General features: G+C 42.9%; 1 protein-coding gene across 3 annotated transcripts; it reads right to left on the bottom strand.

Moving 5' to 3' along the window:
• Nucleotides 1-1,233: 1,233 nt before the first annotated feature.
• On the bottom strand, nucleotides 1,234-26,249 carry LOC147329836 (constitutive coactivator of PPAR-gamma-like protein 1 homolog). 3 transcript variants are annotated; one of them, XM_086291194.1, is made up of 17 exons: nucleotides 26,146-26,249; nucleotides 21,575-21,821; nucleotides 21,408-21,490; nucleotides 19,331-19,459; nucleotides 18,107-18,197; nucleotides 17,289-17,377; nucleotides 16,956-17,206; nucleotides 15,826-15,913; nucleotides 15,512-15,733; nucleotides 15,205-15,376; nucleotides 12,019-12,268; nucleotides 11,775-11,889; nucleotides 10,970-11,179; nucleotides 7,570-7,768; nucleotides 7,319-7,457; nucleotides 6,822-6,918; nucleotides 1,234-2,704 (listed from the first exon to the last, which is right to left on the bottom strand). In XM_086291194.1, exons 1-17 carry the CDS (start codon nucleotides 26,161-26,163, stop codon nucleotides 2,393-2,395), a joined length of 2,712 nt encoding a protein of 903 aa, XP_086147320.1. In that variant the 5' UTR covers nucleotides 26,164-26,249; the 3' UTR covers nucleotides 1,234-2,392. The 3 variants fall into 3 exon arrangements, with proteins under 3 accessions (XP_086147320.1, XP_086147318.1, XP_086147319.1); XM_086291192.1 differs by lacking the exon at nucleotides 26,146-26,249 and adding an exon at nucleotides 22,938-23,721; XM_086291193.1 differs by lacking the exon at nucleotides 26,146-26,249 and adding an exon at nucleotides 22,938-23,721 and having other exon boundaries at nucleotides 1,234-2,707; nucleotides 6,825-6,918.
• Between the last annotated feature and the right edge of the window lie 1,009 nt (nucleotides 26,250-27,258).

Genomic DNA, 27,258 nt, shown 5'->3' with positions numbered 1-27,258 from the left:
CAAACGTCAATGAAATGAAGCAAGGTTGTAATGAAGAGTGGGGCAAAATTTCTCAAGAACGATGTGAGAGACTGATAATGGCATACAGAAAATAATTACTTCAAGTTTTTGCTAAAGTGCTTCTACGAGCTATTAAATCACGGGATGTGTACTAAGGTTTTTCCATAGAGTCCAAAGAAAACGTCCTTTTTCTTACAGCTGTTAACGTGAGGGTTCCCGATGGTTAGGGACAAATGCAATCGCATGGCAGGAAGCTGTAAACGGGCCAAACTTCAGTCAGGAGAACAACTGAGATAATCCATCCACAATACGAGGTTAGTTATTAATGTACTGCTGCATGTGCTGGGCTGTAGTTACATCGTGAGGTTTTAAAAACTGAGCTTTAAAACATGCTGCAGATGAATAGTGATGATAGAAACCGAGAGAGGCCGACAGTGATCACTGACTTTTTTTAGGGGCTTGTTCAGATTAAATAGAAGAAGATATAAAGTATTAACACATGTTAAAAACACAACAGCCTTAATACATGCAGAGTAGTTTGGACCTGGAAACAGGGTTCATCAGGTCATCACTTAAAGACTGGATGACAACTTTGTTTGACACAGAGCTGTGTGGGAGAGGACCACAGTTTGTGGTCTCTTCTCTTTCACCCAACAAGTAGTTACAGCATACGGCTGCACCTCCCCAGGTGTAGTTCTGACAGAGGTTTCTTCCTGTTAAAAGGGAGTTCTTCCTCCCCACAGTTGCCAGGTGCTCGCTCTCTGTTCAGTCTCTAATATTATGGGCATTTTTGGATCACATGGTAAATACACTGAATTTATTATCTGACACTTTGGACATGCTTAATATGATCATCCACTCCTGGACAGTTTATGTATGATAGATAATAAGGTAAAGTACAATAGGCAGCTTCATCCTGGGCATCATCCATTCTCCCTGGGGTACCCAGCTCTCTTCCCTCCTATGATGTTGGGAGGTGGGGGAGTAAAAAGTGTGATATTGCACTGCTATTCTTGTGCCAGTAGCTTGCTAGCTTTTGCAGTGTATCTGCTTAGCCTCGCGGAAGACAGGCAATGGGTGTAGGTGCAGAATCTTTCTTTTGACTGTCACTTGGATATAAAAAAATAAAAATTTGTGTAAACTTAGCAGCCCACCACAGTGTTATGACTACATGTCCCAGTGTTAAGAGAGATCAATAAACCACCAACAGTGTGTACTAAAAGAATATAGTTTTATTAAGCATTGTAGCTAAGTTGCCTTCAAGTACACCACACCAAAATCCACGAACATTCAACCAAACCCATCAGCAGTTCATTCTTTTACAATCCAAGAGTTAGGCGGAAACTCTGATCAACTTACACAGAAGGTAACCCATTTAGCTCTTGCGAGGGGGACAGGGGTAGGAGATTACACCATCTCTCCAATCACTAGTGATAGATGAAAAGCTTTGGCAGTATTAAGTGAAAACATGAAATGATGATTCTGGTGAAGAGGAATTACAAGTGTATAAATAACACTAAAGGAAATCTCCCTAATGATTACTGGTTAATGGCTAAAGTTTTGATTTAAAGGTGGAGCCTTTTAGCTACACAAAGGGTGAGTTTCATTTTTTTGACTAAAACAGGAAACAGTAACAGAACAATATAGCATGAATACACTACTCCAAAGTGGCTAAATAACCTTTTTTTAATGCAACAGAGGTCAATATCACAAGAAGATTCCAGGTTAGAACAACTACTTTTTGGGACTTTTGTTGGTATTAGATGTTTCATTAATTTGTAATTGGGCACCGGGAAGAATGGAAGAAAAAGGACAGCATGCATAATAACTACACACTGGTTAGACTGCGAACCATGCAGAAGATTTCTATCAAAGTGGCAACACTACAGCTCTACAGCTTTGAGTACAGCTCAAAACCCCAATTCAAGCTGTTTCGCGAGCTGTTTCTCGAGGCGTTACTTACAGTTAAATAAGCGAAACAGCGTGGAGCTCACGTCTAGTGAGGGACAGAGCTGTTTAACCATGAACACAACTCAAAGTGGTGATGGAAGCACAAGATTAAGCCTCACTTGTTTCACTGAGCGGTTACAATGACAACACAAAATCCATACCTGCACACGGTAAGTACTAGAAGCAGGTCAAACACAGATCAACTCATATTTTCAAATTAAAGCGTCTTCAAGCAGTAACCTTCTGATTTGAAGTGACAAGGGAGTGAGTGACTCCAGGTTACCGGTGTTAGGATCTCGTGTGTTTAGAGAGAGGGATCCGAATTACATCTCATTTCTTTGTTTGAAAAGAAAAAAGTACAATGAATGTAAGCTTTCCATATTTCCTCGTGTTCCTAACCTTGCTCCATGTTTCATCCTTCACCCTCTCTAGAAAAATAGGTTTAATCTTCTGTTGAGACAGTGACCTCTAGACCTTCATCTCTATGGCAGCCACTGTCTACATTTAGTGCATTTAAGTGAGGATTAGTATTGCACGTCTTGGAGTCACTGCTAAAGGCACTTTCAGGTTGGATGAGAGCCCCACATTCCTCTCTCTCTCCGTTCAGCTGCTCTGGCTCCTTGTCCTCCACACCGTTCTCCATGGCTAAGCTCTCACCGTGCTGTGCAGGTTTCTTTTCCTCCTGCTTGGGCTTCTTTTGGTCCTTCACTAGGTTGTTTCCAGATGTTTGAGCAGGCTTGTAAGCAGGCTTGCTCTGGTAGACAGACAGAAAAAATGACGGTGAGGGTTCTTCAAAGAAATCCTGAGAATGCAGACTTTTTTCTATTTATTGCCATTTGGACACGGTGCCTATGCAACATGTCCAAAAGGCAAAGCTCTAAACAGGTGAAGTGTAGGGATAAAATGCATGGATTACACGCCATCTCAAAGGTGACACTGTCTGTTACTTAAACTAGTTATGCTAGAAGAGAAAGCTCAGCAGCATGCAGTTGTGTAGCTTGCCTAAAATATAGCAAAGCTCGAAAGGGAACACGATTGGCTACAGTGACTTAAAATCTTTTAGGAAAAAAGATCAAAGAACCCATTTGGTTCTTTGATCTTTAGACTCTTATAGACTACATAGATAGAAATAACTGAGGGACATAATTTGCTTCAAAAGTGAAGTCACCCCTGTTTATTTACTGTATTTTGCCTAATGTGTTGTCAATGATGCACATTGACACTTGTGAAATGAAGCAAGCTGTTAAGTTTTGCACAGTCCAATGGCTCTAACCACGTGTAACATCTCCATATTGAGAAAGGTTTAAACACTATAAAACTGCTTTCAAATAGATTAAGCAAGTAGAGCCTGTGGTGTGATGGTCATCAGTTATAATATGATATTTTTAAAAAGCTGTAGATTTCTGAGTTTGGTAGGTTAAAAAAAATCTCACCATTGTTGTTTATACTACATTTATATAGTGCCTGTTCACATCAATGGTCATCTAAAGAAGAGCCTGTAATATTAAGAGAGGGAGAGAGCCCCAGCAATCTAATGATCACTTGCACATGGCAAAGGGCTGGGCCATATCATACCGTTCACGGTAACACCGGTGTAACGTTGGGCAACGAAAATGAAATATCGCGACAGAATATGAGTAAAACGCGCATGCGCAGTGCCTTTGTTTTCATATGCACATGGCGGAAAAAGCATGGCGGCGAATGAGGAGGGCGAAAGCGGATCGTTGAATGAAACGGATGAACCAGAATTGGTTTGTAAAAATGCTGCAGCTTCAGTGGTGTGGAACTGGTTTAGCTTTCGCCCGTCAGATACACAACAAAGCAGTATTTTTGGTAGCGCATGCTAGCGGGCCGTCGTTATTACCGTGTTTTTTGGAAAATACGTCACACTTAAAATCAATCCTTTGATTTTTCTGAAAATCGACAGCGCCCCTTATAATCCAATGGCCTTATGTATGAATTCTGGTTGTTTACTGACCTCGAAACGATTTTATGTACACGGCGCTCGAAAATCTGTCACGTTTTAGTACAACTTTGCTAAGCTACGAAGCCGCACCGCTTGATGGATTGTCGGAGCATTACAGCTATCGTAGGCAGCCTCGCGGAGTGATACGTACTGTGCTTCAACATGATATTACCGTATTGTGTGTGTATAACCTCTTTTCAAGTTTTGTGGATATTAAACATGGTTATGCTGAGGATGTGTCGGCCAGTTTCCACTTGGTTAAACTGTCAGCGAGGAATTTGCATTTGCACTGTTAAATTTTTATATAACTTTAATGCACATAAAAACAGCTGCTTGTTTAAGTGAAAATACATTGATTTATTTTTTTTGCACTAATAAAGTTGTGGAGTTGTAAAGTCTTTTGTCTAGTGTCAATTATATCGTCAGTTATATCGTTATCGCAAGTTTTCAAATGTATATCGTGATAAATATTTTTGGTCATATCGCCCTGCTCTAGTGGGGAGGAAGAACTCACTTTTAACAGAAAGTGGTCTCTAACAGAACTAGACCGCAGACAAACAGCCATCTGCCACGGCTGGAGAGAGAAATATGGAGGGACCGAGCGAGGTGAAGAAGATCGATTTTGGAGACAGTGGCACTGACAAAGACACAGGAGGCTAAGCTGAAGACAGCATGGAGACAAAGTTAGAGGCAAGGCTGAGATGGCTTAGACATGAACAGGGACAGTGAATGTACTGGACAAAGGAGACCTCAGAGAAGAGTTATGGATGCAGTGAAGGAGGACATACAGCGTGGTGTGACAGGAGCAGAACGATAAGGACAGGCTGAAGCAGGTGATCCGCTATGGCGCCCCCTAAAGGGAGCCGCCAAAAGAGAGACCAACAGCAAAACGCAAACTATAAGATAGAGAAGATATCTAAAAGAAATCAGCAGGTTTTGTGAGTACTTGGACTACATGCATAAAATTCAACACCAGAAGTGCTGAAAACAGAGTTGTGGGTCTTCAGAAGATTGTCATTTTATATCAGCATTTTTCTACTCTTTACTCAGAAAATATCAGACAGAAAATATCACTCTCATTGTTTCTTTTAGATGATAACAGTCAAATACAGCCATTTTTATACTGGTAGAAATGATGATAGTAGATGTTAGATGCAACCAGTCAAAGACCCAGAAGGCACTGTGCACTGTGATGACCTTCATAGGTCAGAAAATGTCGGAAACATTTAGAAACACAGAAACAATGAAAATAACTTGTGTGTTTTCAATGGTGTGATACAGTAGAAGAGGATATTTAGAGCTTATTAAGGCCCACATGTTACAAAAGTCCATTGAAAATCATGTGCAGCACAGAAAAATGCATTTGTGGGTTGGAAGTCCTGCCAACAAACAAAAGGACTCAAGAGTTATTTAGAAGTTAATTAGCAGCAAAAGGAAGCCCAGAGACATGCAGGGAGCCTGTTTAGTTCCCTCTCATGTTCCCATGCTGAAAGCTCACACAATGGTTGTGTTCTGGTTTTGCACCGTAATTAAACAGTGGAAAAACCAACAGCTGCATCGGGAGTTTTGTGAGGTACCTTCCTGGGAAAGCAAACTACAGGCTGAGCTTCAATTTAGGAATTATTCGTTTCTCTGGTACCAAAATCCACGTGTGACAAACACTGAGAATTTCAGACACTGATGATCATCTTGAAGATTAAAGCTTCAAATGGTCGATGATGGTCAATAACCAATGATGGCAAAAGTACAGTCACTATTGCTTTGGTCAGTATTTTAAACTAGATCAACACAATTACTTATTAATATAAGCATTCAGGTTTCAAACTCATAAACAAGCTTTTACACTGGACTGTAGTGCAGTGTGTCCTTCAAAAAGATGAGAAAACTGAAAGCAGACAGAGATCTAGCAGTGGCCTGACAGATACATCCGGCACTAATTCATAAATAACACATTCATCTGTTGTTCTTAAAGAAAACAGAACGAAATGCTGGGATTTGCCACACAAGAGCTGGACTGAAGATGTGGCAACAGGTCTGATAGAGCGATGAATGAAATGTGAAATTTGGCCTCAAATCGCTGCCTGTATGTATGGAGGTCAGTGGGGTACAGTTAGGTCCATACATATTTGGACAGACATTGTGGTTCTGTACATTACCACAATGATGAAGTGCTGACCTTCAGCTTTAATTCAGTGGGTTGAACAAAAAGAACACAATCTCTTCATTTCAGGGGCTCAAAAGCAACAGGACAGATTGAATAACTGAAAATAAAAAGTTCATTTCTAACACTTGTATGAAAAGTCTTTGCTGGCAATGACAGCCTGAGGTCTTGAACTCATGGATGAACTCAGATGTTGGGCTTCTTCCTTTTTAATGCTAGTAAACACTAGTGTGCCAGTGCCGCTCACAGCCATCACACTGCCTCTGTGCCATGCTTTCCACACTTTTGCTTTTTTTTCTTCAACTCCTGGCCTTTTATCTGCTTAACTGATAATGACATAACAAAGGAAATGCCCACCCCTGTCCGTGAAATAGCACTTTGAGTAAACTGTCCAATTACATTTGGTCCCTTTAAAAAGAGGGTGGCACATGTTAAGTAGCTGAAACTCCTAAACCCTTCATCCAGTTTGAATGTGGATCCCCTCAAATGAAAGCTGAGAGTCTGCACATTGTGTCCATAGTATATCTGGAACATGTTTCAGTAAACAGGTAAAAAAACTAAACTTGTGTCAGTGTCCAATATATATGGACCTAACTGCACAACAGTTAGTGTTTATCTGTTGTGCTGGGGATCCTGTCTGCATCGATGGAATTAGAAATCCAGAGCAGTGTTATTGTTTCTTTCATAGATAATGTTTTTTTCTGCACAGTCCCTCCAAATAAAATGAAATCATGACTGACTTACCAGGTACGTTCCCTGGCTCTTGAAGGTTCGGGCGTGGTACCGTCCTCCCCGACCAAACGTCCTTATGAGCGGTGTAGAAATCACGCCTCTTGGACGACTGCAAGAAGCAGACAGATTTCCACTGTAGATTCATTTTAATCTGCTGTTTTTGCCACATTTTGAATCTCTACATGAAAAACAAGTCGTTTTTACATGAGCTTATAGACAGGAAGGCTTAGACCATACATCAGGACCAGTCATAAAGTGTATTACAAAGAAACCTGATCGTTTTACACAAAGTTCAGATCCGAAAAGTCTAGAAAAATGTGTGAGTTCATGCATCGAGCCGTATTACTTCACTATGGGCGCGATATGCTGATGTGAATGACACTGTCTCATTTTCTACAGTGGTAAAAAGAAGAAAGTGGTGTTTTCTTAGTTTGCTCGTGTAACGTAAATGATGGAAAAGTCTGTTCTCAAAGTAATATGAGCGAGACGTTCGATCTTTCTGCTGTTACCCTCTGTTTGGTCCACCGACAGACACCACCTGCAGAGGGATGCCTCCTCTTCCTCGGCTGCGTCGTGTACCAGACCACTGACCCACCACAGTGCCGGCGATCTCCAGCTTCCCACCTTGTGTTTGGACTGCTTCCAATCCTTACAGAAACAGCGAGAAGTTGGCATCAAATGTTAAGACCACACTTTGTTTCTGAAGACTTGTGAGAAATGACCTTAATCTGGGCTACATGTTTTAAAGAGCAGAACTCACCGGGCACCCCCCAGCCTCTCCCTGCAGGAGGCGTCATTGGAGGCGGGTTGTAGAAATAACCAGTGGGAGGGTAGAAAGGCATCCCGTGAGGAGGCAGAGGTGGCGGTGGGGGGAAAGGAGGCAGATGAGGTGGCCGAGCAAAGTTGAGGCCTTCCAGGATACTCTGACGCATCTTTTCCACCCTGGCCGCCAGCTCAGCCTGAAGAGAGAGATATCACACAAGCACTGGCTTAACATAGAGAGCTCTTTTTGTCTGTGCAGTCATCAGCCTCTTGAATCAGCAGCTATAAAATCAATATCACACTGCTGTCAGTTAAACACAGTGCCTCCCTTTAACAGCTTCATTAGATCAGCTGCGGTGCTCGCCGTCTGACAAGAAAATGTTCAGTGTCTGATTAAATCACGGTAAAATGAAACTGGCCTTTTCATGAGATCTGGGACAACAGGTGCTCAACAGTAGTTTCAACAAAACAACAGGAACAGCCTTAAAATTTTTAAGAATGCGTTAAACTAAATGTGCAGTTTTAAAGATTAATGATATGTGTGCAGACTACCTTCAATCTCAGGCATCTTCAGTCAGTTCCCTATTTTCAGGCACTCAGTAGACGACCCCCACACTCTAAAGCTGCTGTGTTGTGGTGACTGTCGAGGCCGTTTGAGTGCAGTGAACTCATCATCATGTTCAAGAAACCAGTTTGGAATTATAGGAGCTTACGCTGCTCGAAGGAGCCATCAAAGATACGTACACTATGGTCATAAAGGGATGAACGTAGTCAGCAACAATACTCAGGCTGGCCGCGATATTTAAATGATGCTGAACATATGTCCACACACCACCAGCAGCTGCCTCAACTGCTAATACAGGCAGGATGGATCCATGCTTTCATGCTGCTAACACCAAATACTGATTTTAGCATCCAAAATGTCACAACAGACATCGAGGCTCAAACCAGGCAAAAGCTGCTCAATCTTCTCATCCAAGTTTTATGAGCCAGTGAAAACTGGAGCCTCAGTTTTCTGTTGTTAGCTGATAGAAGTGAACCAGTGTGGTTCTCTGTCTCTGCAGTGCATCTGCTTCGAGATTTGTGCGTTCTCCTGCAGACCTCGTCTGTGACAAGTGCTTATTGAAAACATTTCCCTTTAGCTTTTAGCCTTCTAGTCATTCTCCTCTAACCACAGACATAAATAAGGCTTTTTCATCAAGAGAACTTTTTTGGACCAGTCTCCGTGAAACCTAGAGATAGTTTTCAGAAACTTCCCACACAACTAAGACCAGCCTGGAACTGGTTTGAAGTCACTTAAAACAATTTTGTTTCTCATTCTGAGTAGTTACATATATCGCTACATATGTAGCTACTCTTCTGAGTAGCTACTGCTTTGCTGAAGAGACCCTGCCCTCTATGGTCAGTTTAAGGAACTTCATCACCAGTGTGGAAATCACGCTTCCTTTCTCAGACACATTTCAGAGCTAATAAAATACAGCAGAATGCTTTTCTAGGCAAGATGCTGGAATATTGTTAGCTGTTCTTTGCCGTTGTTTAATAGCAGGTTGTACCCATTTTTTACACTCCTTCATTTCCAGTTGTGGTCAGACGTTTACATACACTCGTGGCATGAATGTTACAGCAATTTTAATGATTCTTTTGAACTGTTCTGTTTCCAGGGTGGAACAACTGTACAGCACACATCTTTAATGATTAAAATGCAAAGGTTTGAATTGATTATATATACAGACCTTCACAATAATATCCAGTTAAATACCCAATACCAAGTTGTACCTTATCCAGGTGCTTTTGTTACCAACAAGCTAAAACTGTATGATGTTTGATGTGTGTCCTGTTAGAACAACCAATCGTGTCCACGTTAACACAGTTTCCCAAGCGTTCTCGGGTGTGAAAGCCTCATCCTTACTCTTCTAAATGTAAAGCTGGGGATTCTTTCTCGGTCTGTATCCTCTCAGTCCATGGCAACGTAACACTCACCGTGGACACGCCTTGGTGGGTTGTTCCTGAAAATCCTAACCAATTTTCTCTCATCTGAGGATCACAGTTTAGGCCTTCTTCTTTGGCATAATGGTGACAACTTTAAATAACTTGTACTTACATACGACTGTTTTTTTTAACTGGCACTGAGAAACCTTTCTACAATTCTCCTTTTAGCTCTTCGCTGAGCTCCTTGGCCTTCCCCACTGTTCTGAGTACTGCTCCATCTAATGAATGCTGTCAAACAAACCCTATTTATGCTGGCTAAGAGAAACAACCTGTTGTAGTCGATCATAATCACTAACGAGAAGTTAATAGGCCTTGGCCTTCTCTCTTATTAAAACAGTGAGCAAATGTAAATATCTGAGCTTTTCTTTATATTTTTGACCCTGTGTGGATTACAGAAAATTCTAAATTGTGCACCTTTTTTAAAGTCATTAAAGCAGCTATGCAATTATTCCACCCTGGAGAGAGAACAGTTCAAAGAAATCATTAAAGCCCCAAATTGCTCACGATGAGTTAATGCAAACCATAACTGTAAGTCTTTTAATCATTTTTACATGTAAGTAGGTCCATGGATGGATGGATGGATGGCTCCGCACACACACCACAGTCAGTTGTTGGACTGAAGATGCTCAGCTGGAAAACTAGAACATATTGCCCAACTCTAATGTGAGCATGAAGGTAAATAACCAATAGCAGCACTCGGGGACGCATATACTTATCCCTCTGGGTTTGTTCAAAATCACGACCCTTTCAGTTTGTTTGAGGCCAAAAGTGTCCACCGACAGATTAGGTCTGTAAGTTTTATCATTTTTATGTTTTGTTGCCATTTTTTCTGCATAAAGCTTTTAACTAACTTTAGTTTTTTTCATAAATATAAAATAGTTATTACGTTTTACATTTTTAACCCTTTAAACACCAGTTTGTTTGTCCACTGCACTAGCTGGAAGACAACATCACATCTTGCAATTTTCTATAATTGCATTGCTACTGGAATTTCTTGTATTATTAATAGTAGAGTCTGGGGCATGTAATTGATTCACATCAACATTGATTATAATGCATTGTTATTTTTGTGCAGGGAGAGCAAAAACATAAAAACTCCCTCTCAGCTTGTTCATGGCCACAAATGGCCACCATAGAGCCCAGAGGGTTGAGTTTTGGGCAAATGGTATATATGTTTTGAACCCCATACAGGACACAGTTTAGGGTTTGTTTTGTTCAACTGTTTGATTCCCTGAATGTCTACAGCACAGGTTTGATAGTGTAAAGTTAGCATCACTCATTAAGCTACAACAACAATATTAATGGCAAATACAGCAGGCTCAAATACACTAGAAGCATGAGAAAACCCTATCCCAACCTTGATACTGGAGCGTATTTTGCTGACGTGAGACTGGTGCGGCTGAATCTACCTGACCGTCACAGAGGTCGATGAGCTGGGCCTTCTCCCTGCTGGCCCTGACGAGTTTATTCTGAAGCAGCTTGCCATCAAAGTACATCCACGGGCAGCAGTGCTCCCAGGGAATCGGCTGCCCGCATGCGTCATTGGCGAACAGAGCCATGTCCACGCCGCTCATGAACAGAGCAGCCAGCTGGACTCCCCTAGGGTCCAGGTTGTCAATCTGTGGAAGCAAAATATGAAAAACTTCTAAAATGCTGAAATGAAAATAAAAAACTAGCAACCCCTAACAGCCCTGCTGACCATTCAGATTGAAACGGGGGAACTGCAAAGCGAAGCACAGAGCGGGTGTAAGCAGCCCATTCACACTCAGCTGCTAAAACACAGCGACGAACAAGCTAATTGAGCCAAGACAGAAAGCCAACACACACAACCCAGATGTTCTGACACAGGCTGAGGGGAGCTACACACACAGAGACCACAAAGAGGAAAGCGCACAGCTCGTGTGGATGGTTCAATTAAAAAGGGTCAAATCGATCCAGTTTCTCTTGAATTTATAAACCATCCACACACGTCACTGAAATCCCGCAAAGCTCTACAAATACATCTCTTAACACAAAGCTACAGCTTCAGTAACAACAAGCTCTACAAAACAGTGTTTTGCAGAGCTTGTTTTTAGGAACATGAGGAGTGTCCAGAGAAGAGAAAGAGGTGGAATACAAAGCAAGGGAACGGCTGACTGAGCAGCAGATTATAGCCGAGATATTCCCGGATGCAGTTCTCAGACGCTCCTCATATAATCAAGACTATAAAATCACCTTAAGTTCCTGCAGCTGGTCAGGTTCATAAAGTTTAGGAGAAAGTGCTTGAGCTAGGAAAGCGTCAAGTTCGTAACGACGCAAAATTCTTACTCCTGGCCAATGTAACATAAACCTGAAGCAAAACACAGAAGATTAACAGTGTTACAGAAAGCGGGAACCGATCGAGCCCGTCCTCATCAATCCTCACTCCCTTAAACTTTAGCATCGCACTGCTTCCAGCTGTCAGACTGTGGCTACTCACCGGAGCACACAACACAGCACTAAGAGGGGCGTGGGGACGTTGTCGGGGTTCAGCATGGCCGGGGTGTCAGAGCGCATGCAGGCCAGGAACGCCCTCATCCTGCGGTTCTTGTCCTCCACGGCTTTCCCCAACCACAGCTTCTTGAGGTTGGGACATGTCCACTCCCTAAAGGACAGAGCCTCCACCAGCTCTGGAGTGTGGGGAGATTTGCCTTTGTAGGCAGCCCACTCTTTAACCATGACATGTGTGTCTGCAGGAGGACAAAAAATAGTGAGCGATTCGTACTTTTATAGCATGTAAAAAAAATGTTTAAAAGCCAGCTTTATATCAGTATTAGGGCTCAATAGCTGTTATTTACACGTTGATCATGACTCAAAGGTTCCAGTCAAACCTAAAGACATAACAGGTATCAACAGTGGTCGAACGGACCGAAACCAGAATCGGATGATTTTCACCGATCTTGGCCTAGACCGGTGACGAGTCAATCGCTCAAATCTGATTATATGCTGGTCCCTTTCATGCACAGCGGTCACTCGCACACACTCACAGCCAGATGTGGTTAGCATGTGGCTATGGCTGTAATCGAGTTCTTAACTTTGAATGAAGAAGACACAAAGCTCACCAAAGTAAACCCAAGTCAACAATACAGAATGTAAGCTAGTCTGGGCAGGCAGGTAAAAATTATATTTAGAGTTTTCTGAGGTGAGGAGTTTATTTACAGTGTTCTCTGTGACATGTGAAAGTTAGACCTCCATATTAAACAAACCAACACAACAAAGAAGCAGCACACATCATCTGCTCACCGGAAACAACCTCTGACTGACTCTATGTAGGGCGTCAATTCACAGCTAATTAGTCTAGCCGGTACCAACAGCTCAAACCTGTAAATCTAACGTGTACATATGAAAATCTCATAGCAGTCACTAAACACTCACAGATCATTAACACAGCTAAATGGGTCCCTATAAAAGAAAAATACACATTAAAAGAAACAAAAGAAAACAATTCTACAAGTAGAGCACCCTTCTGCTTGGTTTAGCGCAGTGATGTCAACAATGACCTGCATGGTGGCTCAGAACAAACAAACACAATGCCAAGTGGTCAGCGCTGTTGCCTCACAGACTCCACACAGAAAGGCCGGTCTGTCTGTGTGGAGTCTGTATGTTGTCCCCGTGTTTGTGTGGCTCCTCTCCGGCTTCCTCCCACAGTCCAAAGACGTGCAGTTAGTGGGGTTAGGCTCAGTAGTGATTCTAAATTTCCCATAGGTGTGAGTGTGAGTGTGAAAGGTTGTCTGTCTCTCTGCGTTAGCTCTGCGACCTGTCCAGGCTTTACCCTGCCTCTCGCCCCGTGGTAGCTGGGATAGGCTCCAGCCCCGCGCGCCCTGATGTGGATAATTGGAAGAGAATGGATGAACAATAATAATTATGACTTGTACATGCTTTGATATTAACTGCAACATAATGCTAACACAAACAAACCAAGTTTAGTATGTGAAGCTATAGCAAATACGCACATGTATGGTAGAAAAAACAACATGATGGACAGTGGTCCCTCGCTGTAACGCTGTTTTGAGGATTTTCTTTTGTGCAATTTTTATTTATTTTTATTTTATTTTTTTACGGCGCATTGTGTTCTGCGTCCTGATTGGCTGTACAGTACAGAATGCGTTCAGCTTGTCAAATTTACATAAATCTTCGATCCTAGCAGTGTGACTCTGAAGTGCTGCACTGTATGTTTCTAAGTTTTCTCCACAACAAACACAACAATGTCAACGAAACGTTTTGCACTGTCAAAGGCAGCTGCAGTAGCACCCAGAAGGCAGAGGAAGATGCTAACCATCGCACAGAAAGTTGGATTTCTGGACATGTTAAAGGAAGGTAAAGTTACCATAATTTTCAGATTATAAGGCGCATTGAGCGAAACAAAACAGTCAGATAAGTCAAACTTTACTCAGCTCATTCTTCTTGCTTCCTCCACTTCTGTACCATTGATTCGTTTATGTTGAATTCTCTGGCAGCTGCTCTGTTCCCATGTTCTGGACCTCAAACAGGGTTTGATCCTTGGTTTCATTCTACAATACTGGACTGATTTTTCTACGAAGGTTTGAACTTTGAGAGTTTAAACAAGAGAGAAAAGTGTGAAAATGTTCGTGCCTGTCTGAGAAAAGTGTATAAAGTGTGTAGTGACGGGTTTTACAGCCTTAAATCATCTATAATAATTGTAAAAAATGAAGCTGGCTACTTTGCCGATTTCACCTGTCGCTGGTTATTTTTGGAACACGACTCCCACAGTAAACGAAGGACCTCTGTAGTGTGGAAAATGAACTTGTAATGAAATTATAAAAGTGTGACAGCTGCTCACCCACTTTGTCACAGAGAACTACCACAAAATGGTTTGTAGCAACAAACTTAACAAGACACTTGAGCTGCTGACGTTGGATATTCTAAACAAGCTGACCAAGTAAAAGTGTCTGAAGTTGTTTGGAGCTCAGAGCCAGCAGCCTCGGTTTGAACAGTCAGAAAATCTGTTATGAGTTATAGTTCTCAGAAAAAAAATCCAAATCAGAATTAAGAATTGTCCGACACAGTTGCTACTGATGCACCTGTAGATAACAAACTAATGCAACAAAAGAGCTCTCCTTATGGACTACACATACTAGAGTAGCTTTGCATGGTTCAGTTCAAAATACTCTGTCTGATACCAGCACAACCCCACGCATGCCCACACTCAATAGTTGTGGATGAACAAAAAACGTTTCCCCCGTGTGTCCCACAGCAGTTTTGCTCCTTTTGGGCTCCTAGGAGGAATTCTGTGTGCAACCCATACTGTTTGTCTACAAAAACACTCACTGGCCCATGTCTGCCCAACAACAGTTTTACCTCTCAAGGTCCCAGTGACTATTTTCTAAGGGCCCTGGCTGCTGTGGCCCCAAGTGGGCACACCCGCTCGGGGCCTGTGTGGGTTTGCCTTGTGCACACAGCCCCAGTGAGCCCACACGGGCATGTTTGTTGGGACATTTCACACCAGCCTCATTATTTGAAACTTGAAACCAGTACCCCTAAGAAAGAAAAAACAGTGGAAGTGCAGAGCCCTGCTCTCAGTCTTGCTCTAATCTCAAAATCCCCGCCCGTGAGTTTTCACTACAGTGTTAAACAGACATAAAGGAGCTGTTTGATCATAACTCACACTCAGGGAGGCAGTTCTTCCTCATGGCGAGTCTCTCAGCCTTCTTTCTGGCCTCTGACAGGCTGAAGAGCACTCCGTAAACATACTGACGGATAGGTCGAAACAGTTGCACTGCTGAAGGCAGGTCTTTGTTGGCTTCATCTTCAATGGTGACAGACAGCTTAATCTCTCCCTGCAAAGGCACACTGTTAGATCAGTGCTGGACAGTGACAAAGGCCGCTCAACACAGGCACTTCACATTCTACCAACATGCAGAGTTTGTATATGCCAAATACAACACGTCAAAGATAAAAGCAGTCTAGATGACCTTAGTGAGGACGTGGTAGACGTAGGGGTACATCAGGCCCTTCTTGTGTCTGTGCTCGGCAACCCGCAGGACCTCGGGGGCGGGGGCAGGGAGAGGTGGGATGGTAATGTCCATATGGTTCCTGGTGGGCATGGAGAGCAGGGAGGGGATTTGTGCATTCGAGCCTTGGAGATCTCCATCCTGTGAGCCCAGGTTCACAGCAGAGGTCCCACACAGGTCAGTCTGAGGACACAAGGGGGTGTGGGGATGTTCAATCAAGTCTATTGTCAGATTCCCCATCAACCAATATGTAGTACTGGTCAAGCTAGACTCACTTTCGCCCCTTCACCTCTCTCTGGTGTGTTGGAAGCGTGAGCAGCATGTCCATTTTTGTGCCACTCTTCAGTGTGCTTGCTCACGTGACTAGAACAGGGAAACAGGTTTGTTGCATTTACAGGTAAGTGTTCAACATTACTGTCTCTTACAGCAATCAGCCACAAGTCAAATAAACCGCCATTCACAATGACTAGAATCTTTTTGGCACAACATCATACTAAGAAACCTTTGACCCTTTACTTTGTCACGTACTACCTGCCTACGCATCATTTCCAACAGAGCGTAGCGGTTCTTGATCTTGGAACCAGTCCAGGGAGGAAACCTGAGCTGGTGACAAAGTCAGAGGCTCAGTGATATGTGCAAAAGGGAGGCTTATGTGTTCTGATCGCATGAAAAAGCTACTGTGTCAAAAACTTGAAATGTGTCTGTTTACTGCAGTTTGTGGCTATTTAACCACAGACCCGACAGAGTGCCCAGAGTCCACTGGCAAAAGAACCCGCAATCGACACATCGATGTCAGAACAGGACTGAGCGACCGAACAATCTGCTCTGGGCTGATGAATCTCAATCGTGTTGTGTTTCTCTGATGGCAGCAGGATTGTTTATAGGAAGAAAGAGCGAGCCAGCCGACACCATCCACCGCTCTGTGGATTATTCTGCTGTGGAATCTTTTGCTTCCATCTATAAAGGTCACAAAACCCAAACATGAGGTCACTCTAACCCCAACTGTATCCCTGACCTTCTAACCCTAAGCCCATTTGCGGATCCAGATGACACCCAGACTGGTAGAGCAGGTTCTTCAAAAGCTGCAAACCAACTCTACCCTGGCTGCTGCTGGTGTCTGTCTTAATGTGATAGCTGTCACCGATGCATGCTCTTTCTATGCTGGGCTCACGCTGCTGTTCTACTGAATTTCTACATATTCACATAAAAGAGCCAAAAGCTGCCAAAAGCAAATTTACTGTATTTCTAGGCCAGGTCCATTGGTCCTGACTGAATAAAGCACAAACTAGCTTACAGCTACCTTCACCTTTGTCCTCTCCCACTGACTGCTGCTGATCTCAAACAGTCAGTGTAGCCGCTGATGAATCGGCACACCATCAGTGAGGACATGCTGAGCTCTACTCACTTGGCAGTTGTGCCAGAGCTCTCATCGTTCTCTGAGGAAGACGACGTGGAGGAGGCATTGAAGAAAGGAGCCTCTATGTGGTTGGGGCTGCCGGCTTGCCTGGGGTTAATGGGAGAGGATCTCTCATAGAGGGGAGTGTGCCTCCCTTCAGGAGAAATGCTGCTGCAGCTCTTTTGCTCTGGGAGAGCTTTCTCAACCGAGTCCACAGACTGGCTGCCCTCCACCACAGCGTCTGTGTGCGAGTGCTGGACCTGAAGGCAGGGGAGACACAGAAGCATCAGGAAAGCTGAGGCAGCTGGAGCACGTTGCCGTGGTACTGGCTGGATTTCTTACCCCGTGTTTGTCAGGCTGCGGCGCCTGTGGAATGGCGAGTAGTTTAGGAGATGGCACTGCAGCTGGCACCCCCGTGTGTTTTGGTCTAACTGTGAAACAAACACAAAACCTCTAGTTCATATGAAAAGTAACTTCTACACTTACAAACGCAGATATTTTATGTGCTTCATCACATTCACACTGAAATTTGATAGTGGTTACTAAGTGGCAAAGAACCGTGTAGGAGCAGTACTGCATTTGAAGAGCTTCAAATAGAACCGAACACAGAGCCAAAGAAAATGCACCTGAGCAGGTGGACTGCAGGCCGTCTATTCTGAGAAGCTCTTTCACTGTTAAAATGATCAAATTTAGTCCAGTGAGTTTTGATACGTCTATCTGAATATGAGTAACAGACTGTATAAAAAGATGGAAAACACTCCTTTATATTTGTTCAGTGCGTTTGACCTGCTGCTTCGGTCAGCAGTGACATGTCCAATCAACTCAGTTTAGTTTTATGCTTTTTAACCTCTAAACTTTGAACACTTTGTGTTAAACTCCCCATAAATAACATTTACAGTTTATACTTTTCAATGTTATCTACTGTACATCCCCCCACAGCAGCGAGTCTCCGAACAGACGGAACCCAAAAGTAGTTTAATGGAAACTTTTAAAAAAAGTATCATTTTGATGTAAACTCAAGTTAAAGCAGAAACTCTGCACGTTAATGTCATAAATGATATATTAAAGTGTTGAGTCTCAGCGCCGCGTCTCGACGGATCAGTGCTGCTGACCCGAACTCCAGAGTTTTCAGTTTATGGTGAGATGAGGCGAAAACCCACCCAACTGTAGAGGTAAATGTTGGGGCTGGTTGGCCACTGAGTAGTACTCCACTGCCTTCTTGAAGCGGAAGATTTTGTCATCAGTGCAAGACTAAAAGAAAAAAATGAGAGAACAGAGTATTTCTGTCTAAAATAAAAAAATCTCCAAATTCACTTTCAAACAAGCAAATTCTTTATTCCTCTTATCCTGATTTTGACCACTTTCTACTAAAACATGCAGTAAAAATAATATACATAGCTTAGGTAACTCAAATGGAATCAATCACTGCACGCTCAATAATGTGTTTAGACCACTTCATCATCTTCCCATTTTCTGAGCATCCCGCTGGATCCTCTGCGACTACATATTTATCGCCACAGCTCAGAGCTCACTCTGATCCCTTATGTGTCGGTGTCACCAAAATAAAGGAGTAAAGGACAGAAACTGGCCATACAACTAGATTTAATACCAAACTGAAGCCATAATGAAGAGAGACCACCTGTCAGAACCTGTTTCATAATCAATTTTCCCAAAGCTTTCTATTGTTTGTGGTGTAGTGTATGCTAAAGGAGGCACGCGCATGCAGTCTACCTGCACATCTGGCAGATCAACAGATTTTATTTAGAGCACGGACGTTCTGCATCTTTAATCAACAGGACTACATCTGAAAACTGTCACATGATCACTTTAGCTGGCTCTAGCTCCATGACCCATTCACGGCTGTTTTTTCTTGCTCAGTCAATTCAAAGTCACAAAGAATCACTTTAACGTGATGTGAACTAGAAAACAGAAGAATGATATTTCTGCCTGGCGGTTCGAGGTTAATGTGACTGCACTGGGAGAACTGCTCATTTATCTCATCTATATCATTTCTTTCCCCCCCCGAGCACTGGCTGTGTATGAAGAAGGGCGAACTACATGAGGACGGATTTTAAACATATGAAACTGCCACTGCTACCCTTCAGCTTCCAAGCAGATACACCTACGGTAGGAATGTCAAAATCCTGCGTTATTGCATTCACAAGATTTTCAGAAAAGGTGAGTAACAGAACTATAGCTCTGAGGCGAAAATAAGTCAAATGCAGTGTCAAGCATACTGTTTTAGCTGGTCCAACCACTTACTGTGAAGCTAAATCATTTGAATCTGTAAATATCTCACTGTTTGCATTACCAAGGGTAGAGGGGATGACAGGGTGGAGCAAAACATTCAAACTTTGTTCAAAGGGCTTTTGGAAAGTTCATACCTGTGAATTCTTGAAGATGTCCTTGCCAATGGTCTCCAGGTCAGTGATGTCGGGGATGCTGCGGACATAGTCGGCCACGGCCTTGATTACAACATCACAGGGAGGAAGCACGAGCTGATGGGCACGCACCTGTGAAAGACAGATTGTCCTGAACGCAGCCAAAGCTTATATAACCCTTCACTGCATAAGAGGGAAGGTTACGAATCAACAAGCACAAATGATTTAAGTCAAAAGTAAAAGTGTCTTCTTCCTCTGTAAGTAAAGTGTATCTGAGAAGGATTCAGGCTCAGGGGTGTCTGCTGGTTTGTGAACATGTTCGGATGTGTCTGCAGTATGTCCACATCAAACTGAAATGTCGACTACTGTAACACTCGTGCACAAAAAGCTTAGATTGTGCTTCGTGTTGTGAATCATTCCACCGTAACAGTGTCAAGTGAACTTTGTTCATTAGACTCTCTGGTGCCACGACAATGAACTCACTTAAGCTGGAATTAATGAAAGTGAGGCTGCTTACATTTATGCGGCAAACAAAGAACTTTGCATGTTATCTTTTATCATGTGCACATCCACACACGTCCAAGTGAACTCGCCCATCCGCAGCACCACAAACAGAATCTGAGTCTTGTGCTGTCAACTTGAGAGCATTTTGACAGCTTCATCACTACATGAAAGAGAAGACTGCTATTTTGAGCAAAGAGGTTTTGTCCGTGTCAAACTGTGCATGGACTGAAGATCTCCAATCCTGCAAAACATGGCTCTGAAACACTCTGTGGGATCTGGACGGTCATACAGACACCATCAGAATCAATACAACAAGCTTTGTGACAGAACAGATATGAAACCCATTAAGCACATGCCTGTTTTGGATGTGAATGGTCTGGATATTTCTACACAGCACTGTGGTTCCTGTGACTTTCATGAACCCGGGTATGAGGTTTATCCGAGGTCATATACGCGAAACGCTGTTTACACGGAAAACAGATGTTTGGGTTCTGCGTGTCCTGTGTACATAATAAATACTAGTATCCTGGTAACTGTGTGATGTTAGTTTAGGCAGGTGTGATATGTTGAGAAACACAAACAAATAGGTAGATGTACCTATAACTATTACCTGAGGGCAGCTGCTGAAACTTGCTGGTACTGATACCAGGATAGCATCATAAAAGGGAGCCTAAGTGTGCTTTTCCTTATGACAGCAGTGATGTTAAACAAGGCGAGTGGCTGTGGCTCAGGTGACAGAGCGGGTTGATCACTTAGGCAAGACAGTGAACCCAGAATTGCCTCTGGTGTGAGTGTAAGTGCTAGATATGTATGAATGCGTGTGTGACTGGGTTAATGAGACTTGTAGTAGAAGTTTTAGTTAATTTACCATTAAACATAAAGGTCAGTGTATGTACAATAATCTGAGAGCCAAACGCTCAAATTAAAGCCGACTTACAGGGACGGAGGCTGGACCTGGAGTCCCGTTACCAAATCCAGGTTGAATAAAACCAAAAAAGAACGATTAAAGTTTTTAAATACTCTGATCATGTTTACATGTGCTAACGAAACAACTACATACTTCAAAAACTTTATCATAACCAGGACACGAGTCCATGCAAACACATCTACTGGTCTGAAGTGGGGGTGCGCTCAAATGGGTGATGTCACATAGACGCGAGTACCAATAAAGACGAACTAATAACTGGTGATTAAAATTTGGTCACAAGTGTGACTAGGAGGATGAATGGTTGTCTGTGTGCTGAGCAACGCCCACACTGGAAACACTTCACTCATCTTGAATCGCTCTGAAGCTGCCAGCTGGTCACCTGCAGAAATTCCAGGGTCCAGTTGCCTAGGTAACGCCTCTATTTTCTACCAGGTCATATGTCAATCAATGAGATCCTGCGCTGTTGCTGGTAGCTACTTCAGTCTAGGCGTCGCTGGCACTTGCTACTATATGTTTGAATGCAAAACATGTGCACATTTCCTTCCCATCAGTCAAGGATGTGCACTGCACGAGCAAACAAATGACCAGTAACCATAATATTTAAGCACAAGGCCGACAGCTCTCGCAGCTCTCAGAGAAAGTCCTTACCTTCAAAGAGGCTAAGGGATGCTCTGGACCAAGTAAGCTCCAGTGAAAGGCAGCCAAGTCTTCATCAGGCAGTAAGTGATTCCCTGTTAAAAAGAAAACGTGTATCCGTCAGCCTCACCGGGGCAAACACTTCCACCAACATTACTTGCTCAAACTACAACACTAACCTAAAAGCGATGCAAAAATGACAAAACGATTGGGGCTGAGATCGAGCTGCCGTGCCACTTCGTGCATCAGGTACTGGCTGGTGGTGAGGTTTTTGCCGTTGCGGCTCAGTTTGAGGATGTGGGCGTTGAAGTAGTATGGGATATTGCTCAGGGCGTAATCCGAGTCGTAAGCCACCAGACCATGGAAGCCACTCTTCCTGCATAAGGCTATCACTTCCAGGTGGTGGTCCTCCACACTCTGGACAACCTGAGGAGAGCCACAGACAAGAATTGAGCTAACGCTAAAGCACTCAAAGAATATGCACAGGAAGAAAACTACAGTCGAGGAGCACACTCGTGTGAGCTGTTGGTGAGTGAGCCTTGCTCATAAGTCCCGTATAAGTTTTCACACTGGAGTTCAGTTTTTATTATTTCACTGTTATCATCCTGTGGGCAGACCGAAAATTACAATACGAAACACAACTTGATTACTTTTTGTCATGTTACAGCCTTATAATAAACGTGTACCAGTAGGACTGGAGTCTTCTGTCTGTATTCACTGTTACAGCAGAATCACTGTAACCACTTTCACGTTCACTTTGCTGCCTGCTTTGTGGTCACGCTTGAACAGGCTACTAAAAGAAAGATCCTGTGTATGCCATCTTTATTAGGATTAGTACAAATATATAAACAGTTCAGCCATATTGTCAACACATCACTATCATTGCTCTGAAGAGCCACAGAACATGTTTCTGACCTCAATGACCTGCAGGTCTGTGCCTCAGGTAAAATTAGGGCTTTATTTTTGGTGTGTGTGTTAAAAAGAACACACACTACAAGTCTTAAATGTAAGTGTGAAGTTGTGGCGTACTGCATTAATTTACCAGATTCCAACAAATCGAGCAGCTGTGTGATGGGACTCACAGCTGAGGCGGAGACGCTGTCAGAACTTTCTACTTTATCTCATCAGCTCATCGTTTTATTAACTGAGCAGAAAGTATCTTTACAGTTAGTAGTTTGTTTGTTTTGAGATCATTTAAACCTCAGCCATGAAGTTACGTTCTTCCAGTGAAACAGGGACTTGTTCGTTTATGCCAAACCTGTCTGGACATCTTTTTGTTCACTCTGTTTACTTCTGTCAGATGGGAGGACAAGCAGTGACAGAGGGGGGCCAGCATCTGACTCAGACCAGCAACCTGTTGGATACTAGTCAACCACCGCAGTTGCCCACCCTCGCACAGCAGGTTAGAACTTGTCTAAGTGTGGGAACAGCATCCTATCGTGGGTCAGGATGCTGTGGTGACAAGGTGGGCAGCTAGCAGGCTAACTCGGGCTGTGTCCACAGCTCAACAGGCAGACACTGCCGGGCCGAGTTTCCACTCACCCCGACGCGGAACTTGAGGAGAGCAAGTCGGATGCAGTGGGCCATACACACGGGAGGCAGGAACCAGACTTTGGGCGGTGGGGTGCCTTTATTCTGGACGTGGCTGATGATCTGCTGAGCGGTCTGCCTCTCGTTCACCTGCCGCTTGACCCACTCGTGAAGACGGCCTTTCTCCAGGGCGCCATTGAAGCACACCAGGAGCTCAATGTTCCCGTTGAAGCAGGCCTGGGAGAGGGCGGCCAAGTAGCCCAGCATGTGGTTCCACTGGCCCCCGCAGACCCAGTCGGTGTAGAAGCCCCCGTAGAGTCGATGGAGGCAGTTCTCGGCGTCCACCAGCAACCTAAGCGGACTCTGAGGGGGTTTCTGCCGGCCACCTCCAACCAAACTCCCCCGGGCCAACCTCTGGAGGTCCACCGGCACCACAGCGCTGGGACAGTGCTTCTCAATATACTCCAGGAAACCTTGCACACCCATGTCGAGCTTCTCTTAGAAAAGACGGAAACTTAAAAGTGACGGTAAAGAAAGCTGGCTATCATAGGAAAATAAACCGGGGGAGGTTGCAGTGCGCCTCTCCCCCAGTGTGACTGACTGCTAGCTGGAGATATTACCGGAGTTGCTGTAATTACAAATGAAATCAAACACGCCTGCTATTTAAATGTGTCCGCTTTCCGGTGAGTTGTTGTTGTTGTTTGTTGTGTTTATTAATTTGGTTCATGGCTTCAAGATGCCATGTGTCGCTTCACGAAGCCATGACTGCGATCCTTAGTCTGTACCGGAGGAGAGCGAGAGGGAAAGCACGTGACGATATGACGCAAGGCACGTAGGCTCGAGAGGCCCACGTGAGAAGCAAGAGAGTACACTGTCGGTGCTTCGCTGTTTGTTTGTTGTTGTTGTTGTTGTTGTTGTTATTGTTTGCCTGAATTAAAAAAATAAAATAAAATCAGAAAATTAAAGACCTTTTATACAGAGACTGTATATGAAACATAACTACCGTTAGCTCTGTAGTTTTGTGATCAGATTTGGTCACGAAGTGAAAAATATGGATGTGGAAGGTAGTTCTGTTTTATTTAAAAAAAAGAAAAAAGATGCGATATCAATCCAAATATATTGATGGCTGTTTTATTTCATGACTCTGTGGCTGTTGCTCCAGACTGCAGTTTGTCTGTTTCATTATCTTGTGACTTTAGCGTAGAGATAGATGTTATGTTAAGGTTACCACTCCAGTTTGTAGATGAGTGTGGCTATTATTTTCTTTTTTTTTTTAGTATAAAAGCTAGAAGCAGTGAGATTGGGAATCAAAATTTCACATTTTTAAAACCTACTGCAGAAGTAAGTACTTCTGTCCCATTAGCTAGAAGCTAGCCTTGAGAACTGTCTGGCAAAGGTTGGATGTGAACTATCTTGGCAAGTTTCACTCTTTGGGTGTAAAAGCGTTCCTTCCTGATTTGTGGAGGGAGGGGGTGAGCGAAGGTGCAAAGTTGAGTCTCTGTACAATGTGCAAAAAATAGTGTTCTTAATAGCAGTTTGGTAGTTTTCTATCTGCTACATGGAAACGATCTAGAAATGACAGCTATTTCGATATTGTGAAGCTCGCACACAAGAATTTCACTCGCATGTGCTGTACCAATGTACCTGCACATGTGATGTGACAATAAAAAGTGATTTGATTTGATTCAGAGCTCATTATCGACAAGTCCACCACCCTCTCACCAGCTGGTTATAACAATGCATTAATAAATGTGTTAATGAATGATACAACAGGGTTTAATGGCATTGTTTTTACGAAGCCTTGTGAGCTACTTGGTTTAACTTAACAGTTAACCCCGAATTTCTCCTTATCTTTCTAGAATGCACAGGTGTTACAGCAAAGGTTTAAAAGAAGCAGAGAACTTGCAGCATTACATGCGTTTAAATGATGTTGCAATGATTCGGAAATGTATAAATGCAGATGTTCACAACATATCCGCTTGGTTAAGAGTGGAAAAAGCAGCCAAAATATGGGATTAAAGTCATTTCCGTTCAGTGTCAACAGAGGGCGGCATCCAATCAGTAACTGCACGTGTGAGCAGTCTGTCGGTGGTTAATACACTCTTTTATGTCATAAACACGCATGAGAATTTCACTTGCATTTCCAATAAGTAATACTCATTTATTTATCGATGAGCTGGAAACGTTTGTGAGCCCCCTCCCCCATTAGCCTCTTAACCAGGTGACCAGCAACAGGTTAGGGTCTTGGTGGCCATAATCCTTAGAGGTTACAAAGTTAACTGGTTAACATGTGGCTCTGCTTTAGCCACATGTTAACCAGGCATTTTATTAGAACCTACACATTACATTTCAGAAAGGTTCAAATACTGTAGAAACAGGTGGTTAACTAAACTCAACCCCTGGGTTTCCAGCGACCTGGTGGATGTTAAGAGGTTTGTAATCCTGGTATTCTTTTATATTATATGTTGTAAGTTTTATAATAGAGTGAATATAAATACTCTTCCTTTTTGCTCAGCACTTTTTGATATTGACCCCACTGATTCCAGGCCTAGTCCTTTCTGTGTTTGGCTGAGACTTTTGTCTTTTCTGCGTATCACAAGTCTAAAAACTACAAAGTTATTATGTTTGCAACCCTTTGTAGCTTTTCACGTGGTCCTTTAAAATCTCACAACGTAAACTACAATCGCTGGACTTACAGTAGCAATGTTTTTGCCAAACTAAGTCTTCAGTGTGACGGTTAAGAATATGAATTAGTAGTAAAATTCAAACCATACAACAATATATTAAAACTGAAACTTGTGTTGAGACTGATGTACTCCCCATTAGCAAACCTTCGGGCTGAAACTGAAGCCAGTGTCAAAGTAACAAAAACTGCAGTTCCTCTAATGGCTCCAAGAGGCTTGTTTGGAAAGGCTGCTGGGAGAAAACAACTGGACTTCTGGAACTATGGACCGCATTTACTAATATGTGCTTAGCAATGATGCTAAACTGCACAAAAAACCAAAGTGTGAAAGCAAAATGACTCTTTGATCTGTCCTATATTGTTCTTACCACCATTAACATGTTAATAAATCAGAGTCATTCTGAACCAATAGCCCTGTACCCGTTTACCAGTTGCATACAATCTGCACAACCACAATCTGCTCTCTATGAGCAAATTCATTTACCTTCAGATGAAGCAAATAAAGCAGTGACGATGTTGTAAGACAGAAGCACGCACCTCTAAATGGAAAGTCATAGAAAGTCCTGACTGAAAAAACCTGAAATAATTGTCCGAAGAGGAAGCCAGAGAAGGAACAACTTTTGAGTGTTTCGAGGCTCTGGTTAAAATAATGAAGGTTGTGAATACTGTTTCCCCCGAAGCACTCACAGTGATGTGTGAACCTGTCTAAACTACAAGAAAAAGAAGAAAGCAACATCAAGCAATGATATAAACAATGTGAATTTAAGATAAGATCAAATGAGATAAGCAATACTGGAATATCTTTAGGCTGAAAAGGTTCAAGCTTACACCCTTCACTCCACCAGGCCATCATTGGTTGATCTAGATGGTCAGAGGAACTTCTAATGTTGTTCATAAAGTACAAATCTAAACAAATTTAGGTACATAAATATTGATAAATCACTGATTTGCATTCTTACACATGACTTATGCACAGGTTTGTGCATGCACGCGGTTAGTAAGGCAGGACCTTTGAGCTGACCATGAGGTCCTCCTTATCCATGCACGCTCCAATGAACTGAAGCAACGATGTAAATACGAGAGGGACAAAATTCCTTCACAAAAACATTCGACACAAAACACTTCAAGTTATTGTTGCTAAAGGTAGCTCTACATTCAGTTTTCCATTTTAGTTTAGTTTTTGTTACACAATGACACAGTGGAAGCGTTTGTGTCTTGCGTTGCATGTGGTTAAATCATTTCATAACCTGGTAAGGTTTCTGGTGTAATACGATGCACACATAGCTCTAGATTTGTCCACCATATACTAGATGTGGTACAACCACTGGTTTCTAGGGAAATGTGTATTCCCCGACGGCTTGACAGTTGTTTCTGGAGGTTGTTGGCACTCGGTGGGTGAGATCAGTTGATCAGTGATTGCTTTGTTTGCTAGCAGATTTCTATGGTTGCCTGTAGTTCTTCATGCTTGTCTGGAACCGCTTGCTAACTCCCAGCCAAATGATCAAAAGAAAAAGTGCAGTGCAAACTGGGAGAAGAGAATAGAGAAGGTAAAAGTGCCTCAGGGGAAAAGCCAGCAGGTATCAAAAGAATCAAAAATTATTGTAGCTATGCATCAAATTTAAATCAGCAAAATTTGAATGAACATCTCAT

The sequence above is a fragment of the Aulonocara sp. 'chitande type north' Nkhata Bay genome, linkage group LG5 (assembly GCF_057382095.1).
Source record: "Aulonocara sp. 'chitande type north' Nkhata Bay isolate Kocher_YH1m ecotype deep benthic linkage group LG5, A_spYH_male_GT1.1, whole genome shotgun sequence".
Lineage (NCBI taxonomy): Eukaryota > Metazoa > Chordata > Actinopteri > Cichliformes > Cichlidae > Aulonocara > Aulonocara sp. 'chitande type north' Nkhata Bay.
The sequence above is the reverse complement of the archived record's forward strand: the minus strand, read 5'-3'. Positions and strand labels throughout refer to the sequence as shown.

Bases quoted from the DNA above. Each gene is read 5' to 3' on its own strand.
- LOC147329836 (XM_086291192.1), bottom strand. From the start codon at position 23,411: ATGGGTGTGCAAGGTTTCCTGGAGTATATTGAGAAGCACTGTCCCAGC. The intron at 11,890-12,018 runs GTGAGTAGCCAC...GTTTTGCTTCAG, and splicing joins GTGCTGTGTTGTGTGCTCCG to GTTTATGTTACATTGGCCAG. The intron at 7,458-7,569 runs GTGAGTTCTGCT...TGTTTCTGTAAG, and splicing joins GAGAGGCTGGGGGGTGCCCG to GATTGGAAGCAGTCCAAACA.